This window comes from Triturus cristatus, chromosome 3_2 (genome assembly GCF_964204655.1).
Source record: "Triturus cristatus chromosome 3_2, aTriCri1.1, whole genome shotgun sequence".
NCBI classification, from domain to species: Eukaryota; Metazoa; Chordata; class Amphibia; order Caudata; family Salamandridae; genus Triturus; species Triturus cristatus.
In genome coordinates, this window is record NC_140584.1 from 93,585,107 (window position 1) to 93,602,325 (window position 17,219).

Here is a 17,219-nt window from a genome sequence, read left to right on the forward strand (position 1 = left end):
ACGTATCTACCCAAGGTCCCTGTCTAATTCCTTTGGGTGCCCTTGTTCCTCTTTGATATCATTTCAAGTTAGGGTCATGTTAGGATAATGATTACGCTTACTGTTGGAACATGTATCTAACAGTAAACATAAGGAACCCTTTATCAAAATGTTAAAGTTGAAAGATCCCTTCCGAACAATGAGTAAAGACTGATTACTGTTCAGGATACCCTCACAGGTGATAGTCGCTTTACAAATACACATAACATATTGAAGATACAATAAAAAATAAAAAATTATGAATCTAAAAACCACTACACGAATTACTATCCCACCCACCCTAAGTAGTCAGCTTACTCCTCGAGCACCTCCAGTCTGCCCTCCATTATCAACTTGCTGCTTCAGCCCCTTCTGCTCACCCGCCATTGTGAGTTTGCTGCCCTAGCCAGTCCAGCCCACCCTCCATTGTCAGCTTACTGCCGCAGTCACATTCTCTGTTGTCACCTTTATCTCCCAGTCCCCCCATCCACCCTCCATTTTCAACTTGCCCACCAAGCCCTTCCTCTTCACCCTACATTAGCTTGCTTCCCCATCTCCTCTCTCCCACCCTTTATTGTCAGCTTGTTTCCCTTGCCCACCCTCCACTGTCAGTGTACTACTAGAATGGTTCTGTTCAATTCACTTTGTAATTGTGAAGAAAACCTATCCCATTTTCTTCGCAAACCACATGTGGGTGAAGGTCAATGAAAGCAATTTATAACCAGAGTATATCAAAATATATATACAACTCACAGTATTCCGGAAAAAGTGCTCTGTGTTTCTTGCAAAAGTGTTGACGCAGTGTGTGATAAAGTGCTTAACACTCAAGTAAAAAAGAAAAAAACTTAACAAACAATAGTTTTACAAGAAAGCCTGGTCACAACAAAGTTCAGTGAAGCATCTTCAGTTGGGCCTGGCCAATGGTCCACATCGTTATTTTCCCCAGCGTGATGATTTGATACAGGCATGTTTTGTTTCTATTGACGTTTCGACCTGCCAAGGACACGTGTTAGTTGTACATAAAATTGGGGTCTTCATAAGCACAATCAATTGGGATACCCCCATGTCGTCATGGTAGATCACCCAAGTATTGGTTATTTCTATGTCCTTGTGAAAACATCTGAAACATGTCAGAGGCTTCTGGATCAAAAAGGCAACTTAATCTTTATTATGTCCCTGTAAAAAAATTCTGACTGAAATCCATGCGGAGAGGTGCACTTGACCACTTAATAAGTTTTCATCTGAGGTCGCATCAGAAAATGAGGACTTAGATACAGTGTTCATCCCTGCTGTTGCATTCCTGTTGCTTGAAAAGGAGGTTGGCTTTATGAACTGTGAAGTCCAATTGCTTTTCATTGGTGCAAGAGAAAACAGGTCCAGTCGTTAAGGGACTCTCAAGGCATGGACAGCAAGTCCAGTCATCTTCCGTTCTTCCTTAGGTCCAGGAGTGTTCTGAAGTGGGTGCCTGGTGATAACACATTTATGCCTGGCATGCGCTAATAGGCGGGAATGACTCCTGGGCATGGCCTAACTAATGGGGTAAACGTTTGCACGACCAAGCCTACCTACTTTGGCCATTTTCAAGATGCCGAAAGTCGTTGACCACTCTAAGCCTGGTAGCTGGGGGTGTATCTGCGGAGTGAACTGTGGTAAATCCTAGTGTCCTCTCACATTTAAAACTAAAATTCAGATTTGAGCTGGCACTGTATCCACAATAGATAGAGAGAGCGGGGGGTCGGGGGAGGTCTGGTAGGACAAATATAGGGTTTTCCAGGAACCAGGCAGTGGATACACAAGTGTGGCCCCAGTGTTATAGGTAGACCCAGCAGACCTGTCAAGCAGGAGTTGACCCTCAAGCAGGATTTGAGACTGTAATGTCAAGATGGATGCTGACAGGCACCACCCTGCATATTCAGTGAGGTTCTGCCCATTCAGGTCTGCCTACTGCTTGTTTCTGGAAGGACTTTGACACCTTTTCACACATATTCAAATGCTTATTTCTGGTTGGGAGAAGTTGAGAGCCAATTAAGCTCCAGTTTCTTTAATTAAATTAAAAATTCGACTTCATCATTGAATTGGATTTTTAATAACTATTTAAAAAGTTGTTTCATTATTTTTCTAGCTAGTCCGATTTCCTAGATACAGTAAACTGAGTTTATTCTCCACTCTGGTTTTCTACATAGGACAGCTAGGCCTACCACAGTGAGAAATAGTTTCTTGGGGCTAGTCACTGTATGGAGATGATAACATTAAATGTCTACATGCTCTTCCCATCAGATTCCTATCACCTGCTTCTGGTGAAAGGTATCCTTGTGATCTCACTCGCTCAATGTAACAAATTGTTTAATTTCTCCTTATTTATATTAAGCAGGGGCAGGCGCCTGCTAATAATTAATAATTGTTTTGCAACTCTTTAAAAGCACTTTCTATTTCTGTACTCTCTCTGCTTTCCTGAAAGAAACCCTGCCTGTCCGAGCGTCACCTTCCCAGGCCACGCCTCTGACAGCTGATTTGATGAGGGTTCCCCCAGACATGATGACGCAGCCGTTCACACTTGAATTTATTCCACACATCTCTGCAATAGCAACCGCGCGCACAAGATGCCTGTGTTTCTGTCGGCCACAAAGAATATAAGAGTAACAAAAGAAGGCAGGAAACTGTTTTTTTCTTCTCTACCAACCAAACCCGCCCTGCTGCTTTGGAGGGAATGATAGTGCGTGCATGTATGGTGCCTGTTAAAGTCTGGCTTTGAGCAGCTGTCACATGTTCAATATACTTAGGGGTGCATTCAGCCAGCTCTCTTCAACCAGTCACCTGTTATTGTGTCATTCACATTTCGGTATGCCACTGCAGATTAAAGCATGGCCAATGGGTCAGCCCACTTCAACTATTGGCTAACTTCACAGCGATTAACTGCATTTTGCCCTTCTACAAAGTAAAAAATAAAGAGAAAGTAGAAGGAAAATTATTATAACTTTTCAACATGCTGCACAGCACCCATTCTGCCATACAATATACCTTAAAAACATTAGCAAAGCCGATCCTCTGGCTCAACACTTAGAGGGTCCCAAAAGCGAGACCTATTGGCTATGCCAATGCTTGGTTTTTCATTGCAGGCCAATTTACACCAGTGTGTTCATCTGACACCGTCCTTTGGTTAGAGAATGCCATGGCGTGGCTGTGGAGGTGCTCCGTCAGCCAGTGAGTGTGTGAAAGTACCTTAGAAATTCTCCTCTAGGCTAGTCAATGGGTGACAAACAGCAGTATTTTCACTGCTGGTAGTAGTATAGGTTGTATACTACTCGTCACCATGTATTTTTTGACAGGTGGCCACGCCCCTTTGACCACGCCCCTTTGGTCCGTGTGTCTATATTGGACGCGTTCCAAGTCTGATTTTAATCGGGGTTTTAATCGGTCCTTATAACGTATTGATAAGATTATAGCATTTTATTGTTTTATAGGTCGTTATTTTGTGAATCATGGCTTATAAAATGATACGGCGATGAAATAAAAAAAAATAAAAAAAAAAAAAAAAAGCGTATAAAACGATAAGTTAGGATTTGTGAATCAAGGCTTATAAAATGATACGGCGATGAAATCATAAAGCGTATAAAACGATAAGTTAGGAATTGTGAATCAAGGCTTATAAAATGATACTGCGATGAAATCAAAAACGTATGAATCGACCACGCATGCAGGAGGGTTGCTAAGAAGTGTGGGGTAGTGTGAAATACGAGTCTACAAACATACCGCGGGGCGTGTCTAGTATGTTCACAGAGGATATAAGCCAGCATTCCGAGGACCGTGTGTTAAGAAACCCCCGCTTTTTTCCGACAAAGAAAAGCTCGAGCTTTAAGACAACTTTGAGAATGTCTTGCTCTAGCGTGGAAGCGGGACCCCTTGGAGAAACTATAACAGCGATGCTGAAGGAAGCGGCAAATGCTGCAGACGACGCTGCAGAACTCGACGATAGTGATAAGGAAAATTGCGCGCCAACAACGCCTGCGGGTACTACGTCGGAGATGTCGTCGGCGATGCTGAATAAAAAGCCCGAGACAGACGTCGAGGCATCGGCTATGCCGAATATAAAGCCCGAGACCGGAGCCTGCGAAGAGGCGGTTGGTGGCGTTGCTAAAATGGCGAGCAATACCTCCGATGCTACAGACGGCGGTGGAAGAGCGGAACCAAGTGAAGATGACGAGGGTATTGACCTGCAAGAGCCTGAACCCGAGGACTCCAGCGACTGTACAGAGATGGATTCCGGAGAAGAATCTGTAAACGAAACAGAAAAGTGCGAAGTTGGAAAACGAAAAGTAAGTACGAACCGCAATTTTTCGGCAAATCCTCTGGGGTGTTTAAGAGTGTGATGATGAGGCGTGTAGTTGTGAGGAAGGCTGAGGTCGAAAAACCCCTTTTTTCTTTTTATCAGCAAAAGAGAGGAGGAGGAGCCCCAGGCGACAAAACCGCTAGCACGACTATGGAAGTCACACAGCCATCGCTACGTTTTTCATGTCTCTGCTGCTCAAGACAGAAAAAACTTGCCGTAACGCATAAAAACTGCAGCTGTAAGCGCTTAGACGCAATTGTACAATTTTGTCGTGGTGAAAGTTGGAGCACGGATCGATATCGCGGACTTTTGACAGCGATAGCCGCGATCATAAAATTGTGCTTAAAGGCGGGGTGGTACGACGAATGCGAAGGTTGTAAAATTGACGACCCGAGTCAGTTGCATCACGACTGTCTCACGACGGGTGATGAATATGAAGACAGTTTGATACGGAAACTATGTTACAAGCTGGACCCCTATAAGATTATGGCGACGTTGGGGGCGGTCTATGGCTTGAAAGAAATGTCAGTACCCGAAGATTGTAGTAAGATGATTGCGAATGTTTTAAAGTATATTAAGAGAGTACAGTCCCCATCAGAGCATGTGAAAAGTATGTATGAAGCGGGTGATGAAGACATACGCTTGATAATGAAACAGCATTTGAGAAGGAAGAATTACCGTAGATATTTTAAGATCAAGTATCTTTACAGGAGTTTAAAACCGAGGAACATGACATTTCTTAATGTAGAGTAAATGAAAACATGATGATCTTCGCAATTGCTACTATTATGTATGTGTGTTTTTCCGTTGCAGGAAAGTGTGTTTCGACACATGGTTGAGATCGGCGTGCGACCGAGCGTTAGATGCCTGGAAGACGCTTTTTATTTTCTGATCAGAGCAAAGATGGCGTACCCCAAACCAGTGTTTCGCCCGACCGCGCTATGTCGTAACAAGCGATGTGAAATCATCGAAGAGCTTGAAAAAGAACTGGGTCAGAAACCTAGAGGCTTTTACGACGTTGAAAAGAGCAAAATCTTCTTGGGCGCTGACGACGTGCTCGAAGATTGCATCGACAATTATATCAGGCGGACATTTTGCACCCTAGGAACTACTCTGAATAAGAAACAGTTTTTCAATTTCATGAATACAATATCTGATTTGTTTTGTCGAGCCTTCTTGAAGGGGCGTGGGGAGGATGTAAGAAGACTGGTACCGTTCATAGCTAGCAAAATCCAAATATTGATTCTACGTCACGAGTTTTTGAGAGCATTGTGTTAAATATCTATGTTTTTATCGTTATTATCGTTTATAGCGCTGTACATTCCTATATTACCAGTTTAAATCATACACTGTTTAATTCGTGTGTTATTAAATAATCTACTATTGTAAAATAAACCGGCTTCTAGTTCTGATTATCTGATAAAGAAAAATAATAAAACAAAAGTGAATTAATAGAATAGGGGGGCGGGAGTAGGGGTTGCGGTATTTTAGTTCAAGAAGCGCTACGATGCAGAAGCTTTTCAAAAGAGTTTATTACAACCCCTCGAAAGTTGGTAGTTTTGGCGGTGTAGAAGCCTTGTACAAGGAGAGCAAAATCCACAACGACGGTGTTAAAAGAACACAGGTACGCGCCTGGTTATCGGGCGAAGATGCCTACACGCTACATAAGGGGTCGAGAAAGCGCTTTCAAAGACGGCGTGTGATAGTCAGCGGCTTAAATCATCAATGGCAAGCGGACCTTCTAGACGTCCGTGAACATGCCGCGGTTAATGATGGTGTAAAATTTATATTAACGGTGATAGACGTACTGTCAAAGTATGCATTCGCCGTTGGCCTGAAGGAAAAATCGGGGAGCTCGGTCACAAAAGCCTTTGATTACATTTTCAGCAGCGGGAGAATTCCTAAAAAGTTACAAACAGATAGAGGAAAAGAGTTTGAAAACAAGACGCTAAAAGCTCTGCTGAACAAGTATGGTGTAAAACATTTTGTTACAAACAACGAAGTGAAGGCGGCGATTGTAGAAAGATTCAACAGAACTCTCAAGGCACGAATTTGGCGGTATTTTACAGCGTACAACACATTTCGTTATATAGATCGTTTACAAGATTTTATTGAAAGTTACAATCATAGCTATCATAGAACCATTAAGACGTCCCCTGTAGAAGTATCCCCGCAAAATGAGTTGAAAATTTGGAGAACTGTGTACGGGTCCGTGTTCACCAACAACCCTGTTTCAAAAAACACGCTCAAAAAAGGTGATCATGTTAGGGTATCTAGATGCAAGGGGGTATTTCAAAAGGGGTATGAGCAGACTTTTACAGATGAGATCTTTGTGATAGACAAGATTTCCAAGCATTCAGGCGTTACAGTTTTTAACTTAAAAGACTATGCTGGGGAGGAGGTCGAAGGGTGTTTTTACAAAGAAGAGCTGCAAAAAATAAAACAGGATCAAGATCGTGTGTACCGTATTGAGAACGTTTTGGCAAAGAAGGGGCACGGGGCACAAAGACAGTGCCTAGTTAAATGGCGGGGATGGCCTGATAAATTTAATAGTTGGGTCTCTGAGAGTGAATTAAAGGATATACAAAGTCTACAACAGCGGATATAGGCATTTAGGTACCGCGGAAGCGCCATGGAGGTCGGACCTTTTTATCTGATGCTCCCGAGTAACGCGTCTTTGGACACTTTCCCTAATAACAAAATTTCAAATTTTACGGTGAAACTAGCAAAACCTATTCATCTACAAGGAGATTGGGAGGTGGCCCTAACAGAAATTCAGTACCCGCACACGTGGGACACTTTTGAAACAGAGGATGTTAGATTTACGGTGGTACGCAAGAAGGAAAGCGCCCACGAACTTTCTTTCCCGCCGGGGCACTATGACAACATACGAGACATTGTAGAAGTAATGAATAAATCCATTGGTAACATATCGGAACTTGTTGACCTTAGATTAACGTATGAACCACGACTTCGAAAAGTGCAGTTGAGGAATGCTCAAGACTACGGTATTTTGGTGCGTGAAAAACTGGGGAGAGTGTTGGGGCTGACGCCTAACGTTCACCACTCTTCATCAGCGGGGAAAGCCTACACGGATGTACACGGCGGATTTTATATGATGTTTGTATACTGCGACGTGATAGAGCATCAGAGAGTGGGGGATAGCTACGTGCCTCTCCTCCGGTGCGTGGAAATCACAGGCAAGAATAATAGCATGATAAACATCATTTACACCAAAAGAGATTATGTACCGATCAGCAAAAAACATTTTCACACAATAACTTTGGAACTGAAGGACGATTTGAACACTAATATAAGATTTAAAGTGGGTAAAGTCATAGCGAAGCTTCATTTCAGGCCGCGACGTGGTGAAGTGTACTAGAATAATGATTTTACCTGAAAATTACGGCGACGCGTCGCTCTATAGGGATTACTATAGAGCACAAGCCGGCTCAGGCCTCCCGGGGTTCCACGGGGCACCTATTATGTACGGGGCGGGTGTTGGCGGTATATTCAGAAGCCTTTTCAGAAAAGCAGTACCGCTTTTAAGAAGAGGGTTCCAGTTGGTAAAACCGCACGTGAAAACCGCTGCAGCAAATATTGCCCGAGACGTCGCAGGGCACGTTTCGGGGGCGGTGATGAAAAAGTTTACCAAAACGGGTCAAGAAGGCTCAGGTTTAATCTATCTCGAAAGAGGAAGGAAGAGAAAAAGGGGTGTATCACTAAGGGGGCCGCCCGCGTTCCTTCAAAGCGTTGTGAAGCGCCGGCGACCGGCTCAAAAGAGTTCGCTTAAGACCCGGAGAAGACACGGAAAAAAACGAGTCTCTAAGGGCAACATATTTTAAATCGGACCATGGCCTCCGTCCCTTGCGGTTCCCAGGAATGCACAAAGTCAGAGTTGGACCTATTCCAAGTACCACCAACGCAAACCAGCATTGAAAGTTCTCTATATGTCGAAGTACCGCCACTTTCAGCCCTGTCAGACACAGCCCCCTTAGAGTTCTTCATAGCTCGGTCGGATGACTACCTGGACCTTTCAGCTACCCTGATTTATCTGTCGTGCAAAATTACTAACGCAGACGGATCCGATTTGGACGCCGCAGCCCGAGTGGCGTTTTCTCCATACCCCATAGCCTCACTTTTTAACCAACTGGATGTGAGCCTCGGCGACCGGCTCATCAGCCAGTCAAACAACACGTATCCATACAGGGCTTATCTCGAAACGGTACTTAATTATGGGGACCCCACTTTAAAACGCCAACTTTCTGCAGGTCTCTTCTACAGAGACACCGCTGGAGAGCACGAGGACACGACTTTAAACGGTGCTAACGCGGGATTTAAGAGCAGAGCTAGCTTTACAGCCCGAAGTCGTAAAGTGGAACTGATTGGGCAATTACACTGCGATTTATTTTTCCAAAACAAATTAATGCTTAACGGTCTAGATGTGAAGATTAAACTGATTCGAAATAAAGACACTTTTTGCTTAATGAGCGGCGACGCAGAAAATTACAAAGTGCATATCTTAGCGGCGTCACTATTTGTGAAACGTGTCAAAGTGAGCCCGGTGGTGCGTTTAGCTCACGCCGAGACTCTGTTAACCAGTAATGCCAAGTACCCCATCGAAAGAGTGGAGCTCAAAGTGTTCAGCATCCCAGCCGGTGCGCTACTATCGAATACTGAGAATATTTTTTTCGGATTTTTGCCAAGAACTGTAATAGTAGCGCTGGTCGATAACGCAGCATTTAGCGGTGAATATGGCAGAAACCCCTTTAATTTCAAGCATTATAATATATCTCACAGCAGCCTCTCCGTAGACGGCCAAGCTATACCGGCAAAACCATACACGCCGTCATTTGGAACTGGGGGTGTGGCTAGAGAATATTTGGGTGTGCTGCAAGTTGCTGGGAAGTACGCATCAGACCGACCCTTCTTTGTGGATCGTGTAGAGTATTCGAAAGGCTATTCTATGCTGGCTTTCGATCTATGCCCTGACAACGACGTGGGTGGCGGCCATTTTTCGATACAAAAATCAGGCAATGTACGTCTGGAGCTCCGTTTTAGCGCCGCTCTACCGTCTACTATAAACCTTCTGATTTACGCTGTCTTTCAGAATGTTATACAGATTAACCATAGGCGAGAGGTGCTAATCGACTATATGTGATGAATACGTGGCAACTGGAACGTTTTCTCGCCAAAGACGAGACGGCAAAACATTCATTTTTAGGTGTATTCGCAGCTGACACTCTACCAATGTATCTGGGTAATCGCCAGCGACCGCTTCATTTAATAGTCAATACAGACGGTAAAGATCAAAGGGGTCGACACTGGTTAGCAATATTTCTAACAGAAAAGGACTCTGAGTTTTTTGACTCCTATGGCGTGCCACCAAACAGTTATCTGTACCCCAATACCATATGGCAATTTTTAAAAAGAAACACTTCAGGCCTAATAACATTTCATGAAAACCAGATTCAGGATGATGTATCATTTACCTGCGGGGCACATTGTTTGTTTTATTTATTTCATAGATGCCGTGGTGTAGACTTTGAAAGCATTTTAAAAATGTATTCAGCTGATTTGAAGGCAAATGATGCTCTAGTAACAAGGTTTGTGTTGAGGCAATTACGCAGATTGAAAAGAGGCCGTGTAAATAACAGACCGATGCAAAATTGTATTTCATTCACTGATAATATACATGTTTACAGTGTTTATGATAACTAGCAGACATCCACAAGGTCTATTTTACGCTCTCATTGGACTTTTAAAATCATATTTGTACCGAACATTTTTACTCTGTGATATAAAATGTATCTAAATAAATTGCATGAAAAAAGCCCTTAACTTTACGTGTCGGTCTGACTTTTTTCAGCACCTAGATGCCACGTTAATGCACCGTGGTTTATATTCATCCTGAAATGCTTAGACAGGCTATTGTCCGCATATGGTGCCTGGTGTGCTGTCGAGGTTTGCAAAAAATATGAATAAAAAAAGGGGGGCCTAACTTTACGTGGCGGTCTGACTTTTTTCAGCACCTAGCTGCCACGTTAATGCACCGCTGTTTATATTCATCCTGAAATGCTTAGACAGGCTATTGTCCGCATATGGTGCCTAGTGTGCTGTCTAGGTTTGCAAAAAATATGGATAAAAAATGGGGGGCCTAACTTTACGTGGCGGTCTGACTTTTTTCAGCACCTTGCTGCCACGTTAATGCACAGCTGTTTATATTCAACCTGAAATGCTTAGTGGATTATACCGTTTAATTCTCGACACACGAAGACATACGTGGTATTGTGAGTTGTGGCGGGAAACTGTCGGGTTTTGGGTATAAAAACGTGAGGTCTGCAAGAACATTCAGGCTGGAGCTCTCAGGAAAGCTACGACGCTCCAACCAACGGCGCTGGTGACACCTTCATTCTCCCACCACATCGGGCGCTTGAAAAGCTGAAGCCCCTGAAAGATTTCACCACCTGATGACTGAGCACCGTTTCCATTTATGAACATGTCTGAGGACCAAGAATTGTTGGTAAGAAGATTGTTTTATGTTTTTTATATAATCCTCTAGCTCTTTTTGAAGTTGCGCTTCTATTAGCGTCATCTCTCAAAGGTTAAATGCTTTTTTATCAGGGATGTAAGCTTTTTTTCCGGCTCAGACTGTCACACTAAGACGAATTAGACTGAAGTCCCGGGCAATGTTCTAACATGTGGTTCTAATTAAGTCTTTCGCTCCTCTGTCAAAAGGTTTTAAGCAATAGATAAAATTAGGTGAAACTCGGGGTGTTTTGAATTAACTGTAACTGCTAGTCAGGAACCGTGAAAGATGCATAAAAAAAAAAAAGTGTGTGTGTGTGTGTGTGTGTGTGTGTGTTTGCGTTTTGTTTTTTTTTTGTTTTGCCGGACCCCGTCTGAAATGCTCTAGCATGTGGTTCTAATTCAGTTTTTCACGTCGTCGTCAAAAGACTTTTAGTACTGTTACAGCAGCTGGCATTTTAAGCAATAGGAAATATGACATGACTCTCGGTGTGTTTAGATTTTGCACATGCTCTTACCTCAAAGACTATCTGCTCATTGATCCGTGTTTTTAAGTCAAGGACTAGTCCGCCTCCTTGCTTTACAGATCATGATTTAATAACGCTCGAGGTCTTAAATAATGTCACTATATAGCCTGGGGCCAGCGAGCCGGGGTTGAGCTGCGGCTTGAAAAGCAGCTAATTTGACAACTAAGGTCTGGGTCTATTTCTGCGGTCGTGTGTGTGTGTGTGTGTGTGTGTGTACTTTTGTTTGCATGAGCTTGTAAATACGTATAGCGGTGCTTTCAAGTAATTTAATTTAAACCGATATAGGAAATGTGTTACAGCTGTTTGCATTTTTGTCTTCGCAGGAAGTGGCCGAGGCGGCAGACGCACTTTTATTCGACACTGCGCTTGAAGGCCCTAATCCTATCGCAGCCAGTCAAATTTGCGGCTTCAGCGCGCATGCTGGTAAGAATTAATTCTCTTTTCTACTGGTAGTATGTTCTACCATAGACCATGCTGATGTGCGCGTGCTTGTGCGTGTGTGTGTGTGTGTGTGTGTGTGCTTGTGTGTGCTTGTGTGTGTGTGTGTGTGTGTGTGTGTGTGTGTGTGTGTGTGTGTGTGTGTGTGTGTGCGTGCTTGCGCTGCCACTCTCAGTCTAGTTGTAGCACTGATGACTATTGAGGACTCTTCCGACTGTTCATTGCTTGAATTAAAATTATGTTTTTTGCTCTTACTTAGATAAAACTGATGATGCAATCTCCATCCAACACGTGCAGCAATCAAATACACAACAACCGGTTGTACAAAGGAGTTCAAGGTTGCCGCCTGACGATCTGAAAAGCAAAGGTCAGAAGCGTAAAGAAGCGAGGCGGCGAGGGCCACCACAAACATTGCAGGGTGGTTTTGGGGGGAGTACTGTTGGGGGGCCTGCATTGCATGAGTTTCCACCGGTGTCTGTAAATGGTGGCGGTTTGAGAAAGAGACACTCTGGCTGTAAAGAAAAGGGTGATCAAAAGCGCAATAGGAAAGCGAATGCTAATGATAACAATTCTGCTACTCTACAGACCTTCCAGGTTTCGAATTCAAACACGCCTACCCCTGGTCGCGTTCTCCCCAGCCGAAATTCAGAACAGATTCTAGGTGTCACAACGCACCCTTGCAGCGATACTCCGGTATTAGTGCACCCCCCACCTACTCCTACCCCCAAGTCTCACTCTCAACCATCAAAGAACTTGCATGCGCAACCAGCAAACGCCATTATTCCCCCCGATGAACAAGAAATAATTTCGCTGCTTGACGATGATGACTGTTGGGGGGAAAACGCGAATGTACCCGTTCAACAAAACAGATCAAAAGCAGGGCCAGCTGTACACAGCGAATGCTCCAAGAACCCACGCTCACAAGGGGGGTGTCACACAGATGTTACAATAGGAGGAGGACCCGCCATCACCAGTCCCCCAGTAAGGTTCGCACCAGGTGCTATTCACCATAATTTAAAGACTGAAATTGCCCACAGTGCTGCAGCAAACGGGGCGTCCGCAGCGGCGCTACAAGCTCCTAGACATAACCCCACACCACCCCTAAACATTACCGCAGTAACATCAGCATGCCACGATATTTTACCTTTAATAACAAACCTTAGGGGAAGCACTCTTAACACAGCATCTATCTGCGAAGCTAATATTTTTGCTTTAAGTAATCGTGATACAGTAGCTCAGATACAAGCCATTGAACGCATCAAAGCTGGCATCGTACGTATACAGCAAAATTTAGAGAAATCACTTTCAGCTGCTTTAGTAACTGCTCAAAATCAGCTCGAGTCCTCTGTCTCCTCGCGCGCCATAGATGATGTCCTAAGTGTCAAAAAATCACTTAACGTTGAGATAAAGACACCACTTGACCCCCCGCAGTGGGGCTGCTGCTGCTGCTGTTAAAGCTTCACTTCCCAGCGACGCGGCTGTACTTCAGGCAATTTACGCCATTTTTCCCCTAATAAATACCCTAGAAGGATTAGGCTTGAACTCTGCACCCGTCAGTTCATCCGTTTTTAATGTTCTACGTGTACAGGAAGCTTCCGGACATATCGGCGGCATAACAGATGTCAAACTAGCAGTAGAGGACGTGATCCAAAATACTCAGACTTCGCTCGCATCTATTTTAGCAGATGCCCAAGCCAACCTTGATTCCTTGAGTCTCGACTCGGGAAACTGATAATGACCCCCAAAGAGCATAGGTCGCCGAGAAGGTCTGAAACTACAGTCGCCAAACGTAAAGAGAAATGGTTAGCCGCTAAAGTAGTCAGAAATCGGTTAGCCAAAAACCTAAAAAGAGCCAAAAACCATTTGAGAAATATACGCCGTAATATTCAAAGCAACAATGGGTATTTACCACCGAGCCCCACGCAGTTAGAGCAAACACCTCAGAGAACAGCTGTCGCTTGCGATAATTCTAGCATCAGTAACAACCCTGCGCCGGTGTTTTTAGAAAGCGTGCGACAATATCAAAGAGTTATCAAAAAATTTAGAGCTATAGAATTTTATGAAGAATTTCGTTTTGTCAATCTTCATCTCATAGATTCTATTAGACTGGCCCTAGAAGCGGTTATTAACTCTATCCAACTGCTGCTGGACCAAATGGCCCCAGACATAGGCCCCAACGATTATGTACAAATTCGCCTGAGCGGCGGTGGTCTGGCTAACTCTTTTTACACTCGCAGGCTACCGCATCACGACCTAGATGCCTCAGATTTCTTAAACAAAATTGTTGACATGATGAATAGCAATGCAGAGATTCTGGGGTCACAAAGTTTAACACTTGTTGTGACTGTGATAAAAAGTAGGGGCGGCGGTGCCAGACGGGCTCTAAATTCTGTATTGTTTACTAAGATCATTCAAAAGAAACGTCGATGGTTGATTGATTTGAACAACACAGCTGGAAATTTGTGCCTGGCGGGGTGTTTGGCAGGGTTATTGGCTCACGGTCAATCTACGGATAGAACGTTGACAGAGCAGGCACAGTTAATGCACGATGCCCTAAACATCCCCCCAGATACGGACGTCTCTTTGCAAGACATAGAAGCATTTGAAAATTACTTGGGTGTGACGATTAAAGTATTATATCACGAAGGCGGCTGGCGTTATTTCACCAGCGGTACCGCCAACAAATCTAAAATTCTGTTTGTTCTTTTACATGAAAGCCATTTTTACGGTGTGAAAGATATAAAAAAATTCCTCGGCGCTAGGTATTACTGCGAATATTGCCATTCGGCCTATACCCACAAATACAATCACTCGTGCGCAGACTTCTGCAAAGCGTGCGTTACGAACGATTGCCATGACATTGCCAACGATCTCCAAAGGTGTCCGCGGTGTCGACTGTTTTGTCGTTCTTCGGAGTGTTTAGAGCGTCATCGTGCTTTAGCCGTGGCGGGGGAGGTGAGCTGTCTCAGCAAAAAGTTGTGTGATTCGTGCGGTCTCTACGGCCCCGAAAGTCATGAATGCGAAGGCCTTGAATGCGGTGTCTGTAAAGCCCGGGTGTTTTCATTTGATTCACATCTCTGCTTTATGAGCAGACTCAAACCGCCGACCAAAACAAATGATTATATATTCTACGATATGGAGTGCCGTCAGGAAAATATCATTCACGAGCCAAATTATATTTTTGCCAGACATATTAATGGTGAGCCTACTTGGGAGTTTTCAGGTCCTACATGCGTCAATGATTTTATCAACACATTCATTACACCCCGATTTCAAAACTATAGTTTTCTCGCACATTTCTCTAAAGGATATGACTGTTATTTTGTAGTGAAAGCTCTAGTGCTTGAAAAGGTGGCAATGTCACTGATCACTCAGGGAGGAAAGCTCATGTGCGTTACAACCAAAGTACTCAATATCAGGTTTATAGACTCTATAAACTTTTTGCCCATGAAACTCAGTAAACTTCCACAGGCAATGGGTTTCCAAGAGTCTAAAGGGTATTTCCCGCATTACTTTAACACTTTGCAGAACCAAAAATACGTTGGTGCTATGCCCTCAGCAGAATTTTACGGTGTAAACTATATGTCACCCTCTGAGAAAACAGAATTTGTGTCCTGGTATGAATCGAACAAATATCGGGAGTTTGATTTCCAGAAGGAGCTGTCTCATTACTGCCAACAAGATGTGAACATTTTAAGAGAGGCGTGTATCCGCTTTAGAGAAGGCGTCATTGCCATGTCTAGCAAGCAAATCTTGGTGAACCCGGGTCAGGCCAATGAGTATGCCTATGTTGACTTCATCGACCCCTTTCAGTACATCACTTTAGCTTCAGTCTGCTTGGCGATGTTCAGATTTTGTTTTTTAAAACCTTACACATTAGCGTTGCTACCTCGTGATAATTATCACAGACAGCAAAAGAGATTCTCAACACCCGCTATTCAATGGTTGATGTATTTGGAATACAGTGAAAAAATCACCATCCGTCACGCTTTGAGGGGCGGGGAGCTTAAAATTGGGTCCTATTTTTTAGATGGTTATGCCAATATTGACGGGGTCCCTACTGCCTTTGAATTTAATGGTTGCTTTTTTCACGGCTGTCCAATTTGTTACGCCGGAAACGATTTTAATAAGATGACCGGTTGTACATATGGTCAGTTGCTTAACCGCACAACTATTAAACAGGAGTTTTTAAAAAGACGCGGCTTCAACGTCAGAAGTATTTGGGAACACGCGTGGCGTGAGCAGTTAACATGTAATCTAGATCTGCAGACTTTTATCAAGGATCGTGACTTACCCGAGCCCTTGAAACCGCGTGATTCTCTCTACGGAGGACGAACCAACGCCGTTACTCTTTATCGAAAGGCCTCTGGTGATGAAAAGATTTTTTACTATGATTTTACCAGCTTATACCCCTTTGTTAACAAGACAAAAGTCTACCCTGTGGGACATCCTAAGATCCTTTATAAAGATTTTGGAGCCCCTCAAATGTATTTCGGTCTAATCAGATGTAGAATTCGTCCGCCTAGAGGACTTTTTTTCCCGGTGCTTCCTTACAGATTCGAGGGAAAACTATTATTTACCCTGTGCCGCTCCTGCACAGAAGCCAGACAGACCTTCCGGTGTGATCACTCTGATGACGAACGTGCTCTGACCGGCACCTGGTGCACCGTAGAAGTGAATGTAGCTCTGAAAAAAGGCTATGTGATAGATCGCATTTATGAGATATGGCATTTTGAAAATGTTTCTAGTGATCTGTTTACCGACTACATCAACTTGCACCTTAGAGACAAGCAAGAAGCTTCGGGTTACCCCCAGTGGTGTAGTGATAATGCCGAGAAACAGAAGTACCGGAGGGAATATTTTCAGAAAGAGGGTATTCGATTGCGCTCTAATAAAATCCATGTGAACCCCACTAAAAGACAGATTGCTAAACTGTTTCTCAACTCTCTATGGGGAAAACTGGGGCAGAGAGAAGACCGCTCAGAAACTACTCTAGTGACAGAGCCGGATGAATTTGATCAGTACTTTTTTACTTCCTACTGCGAGGTGTCATCTTGCGAGTTCATAGATGATGATACCGCTTGTGTGTGTTGGCGGTATACCAAAGAACATTACCCGCCTTCATGCAACGCTAACATATTTATTGCCAGTTTCACCACCGCTTATGCTAGATTGGAGTTGTACAAGCTCCTGGAGTTGCTTCAAGACCGCTGTCTTTACCACGACACAGACTCTGTGATTTTTGTGAGCAAAAAGGGCGATGTTAACCCTCCGGTGGGTGACTATCTGGGGGAACTCACTAGCGAAACACCTCCCGATGAACACATCACAGAGTTTGTTTCAGCCGGCCCCAAAACCTACGGTTACCGCTTATCAGGCGG

General features: G+C 43.9%; 1 protein-coding gene across 1 annotated transcript; it reads left to right on the plus strand.

Annotated features, from left to right (window-relative positions):
- Positions 1–3,770: 3,770 nt before the first annotated feature.
- LOC146856861 (uncharacterized) lies at positions 3,771–5,740 on the plus strand. The gene is made up of 2 exons (XM_085646772.1): positions 3,771–4,331; positions 5,159–5,740. Exons 1-2 carry the CDS (start codon positions 3,786–3,788, stop codon positions 5,621–5,623), a joined length of 1,011 nt encoding a protein of 336 aa, XP_085502898.1. The 5' UTR covers positions 3,771–3,785; the 3' UTR covers positions 5,624–5,740.
- Positions 5,741–17,219: the final 11,479 nt, after the last annotated feature.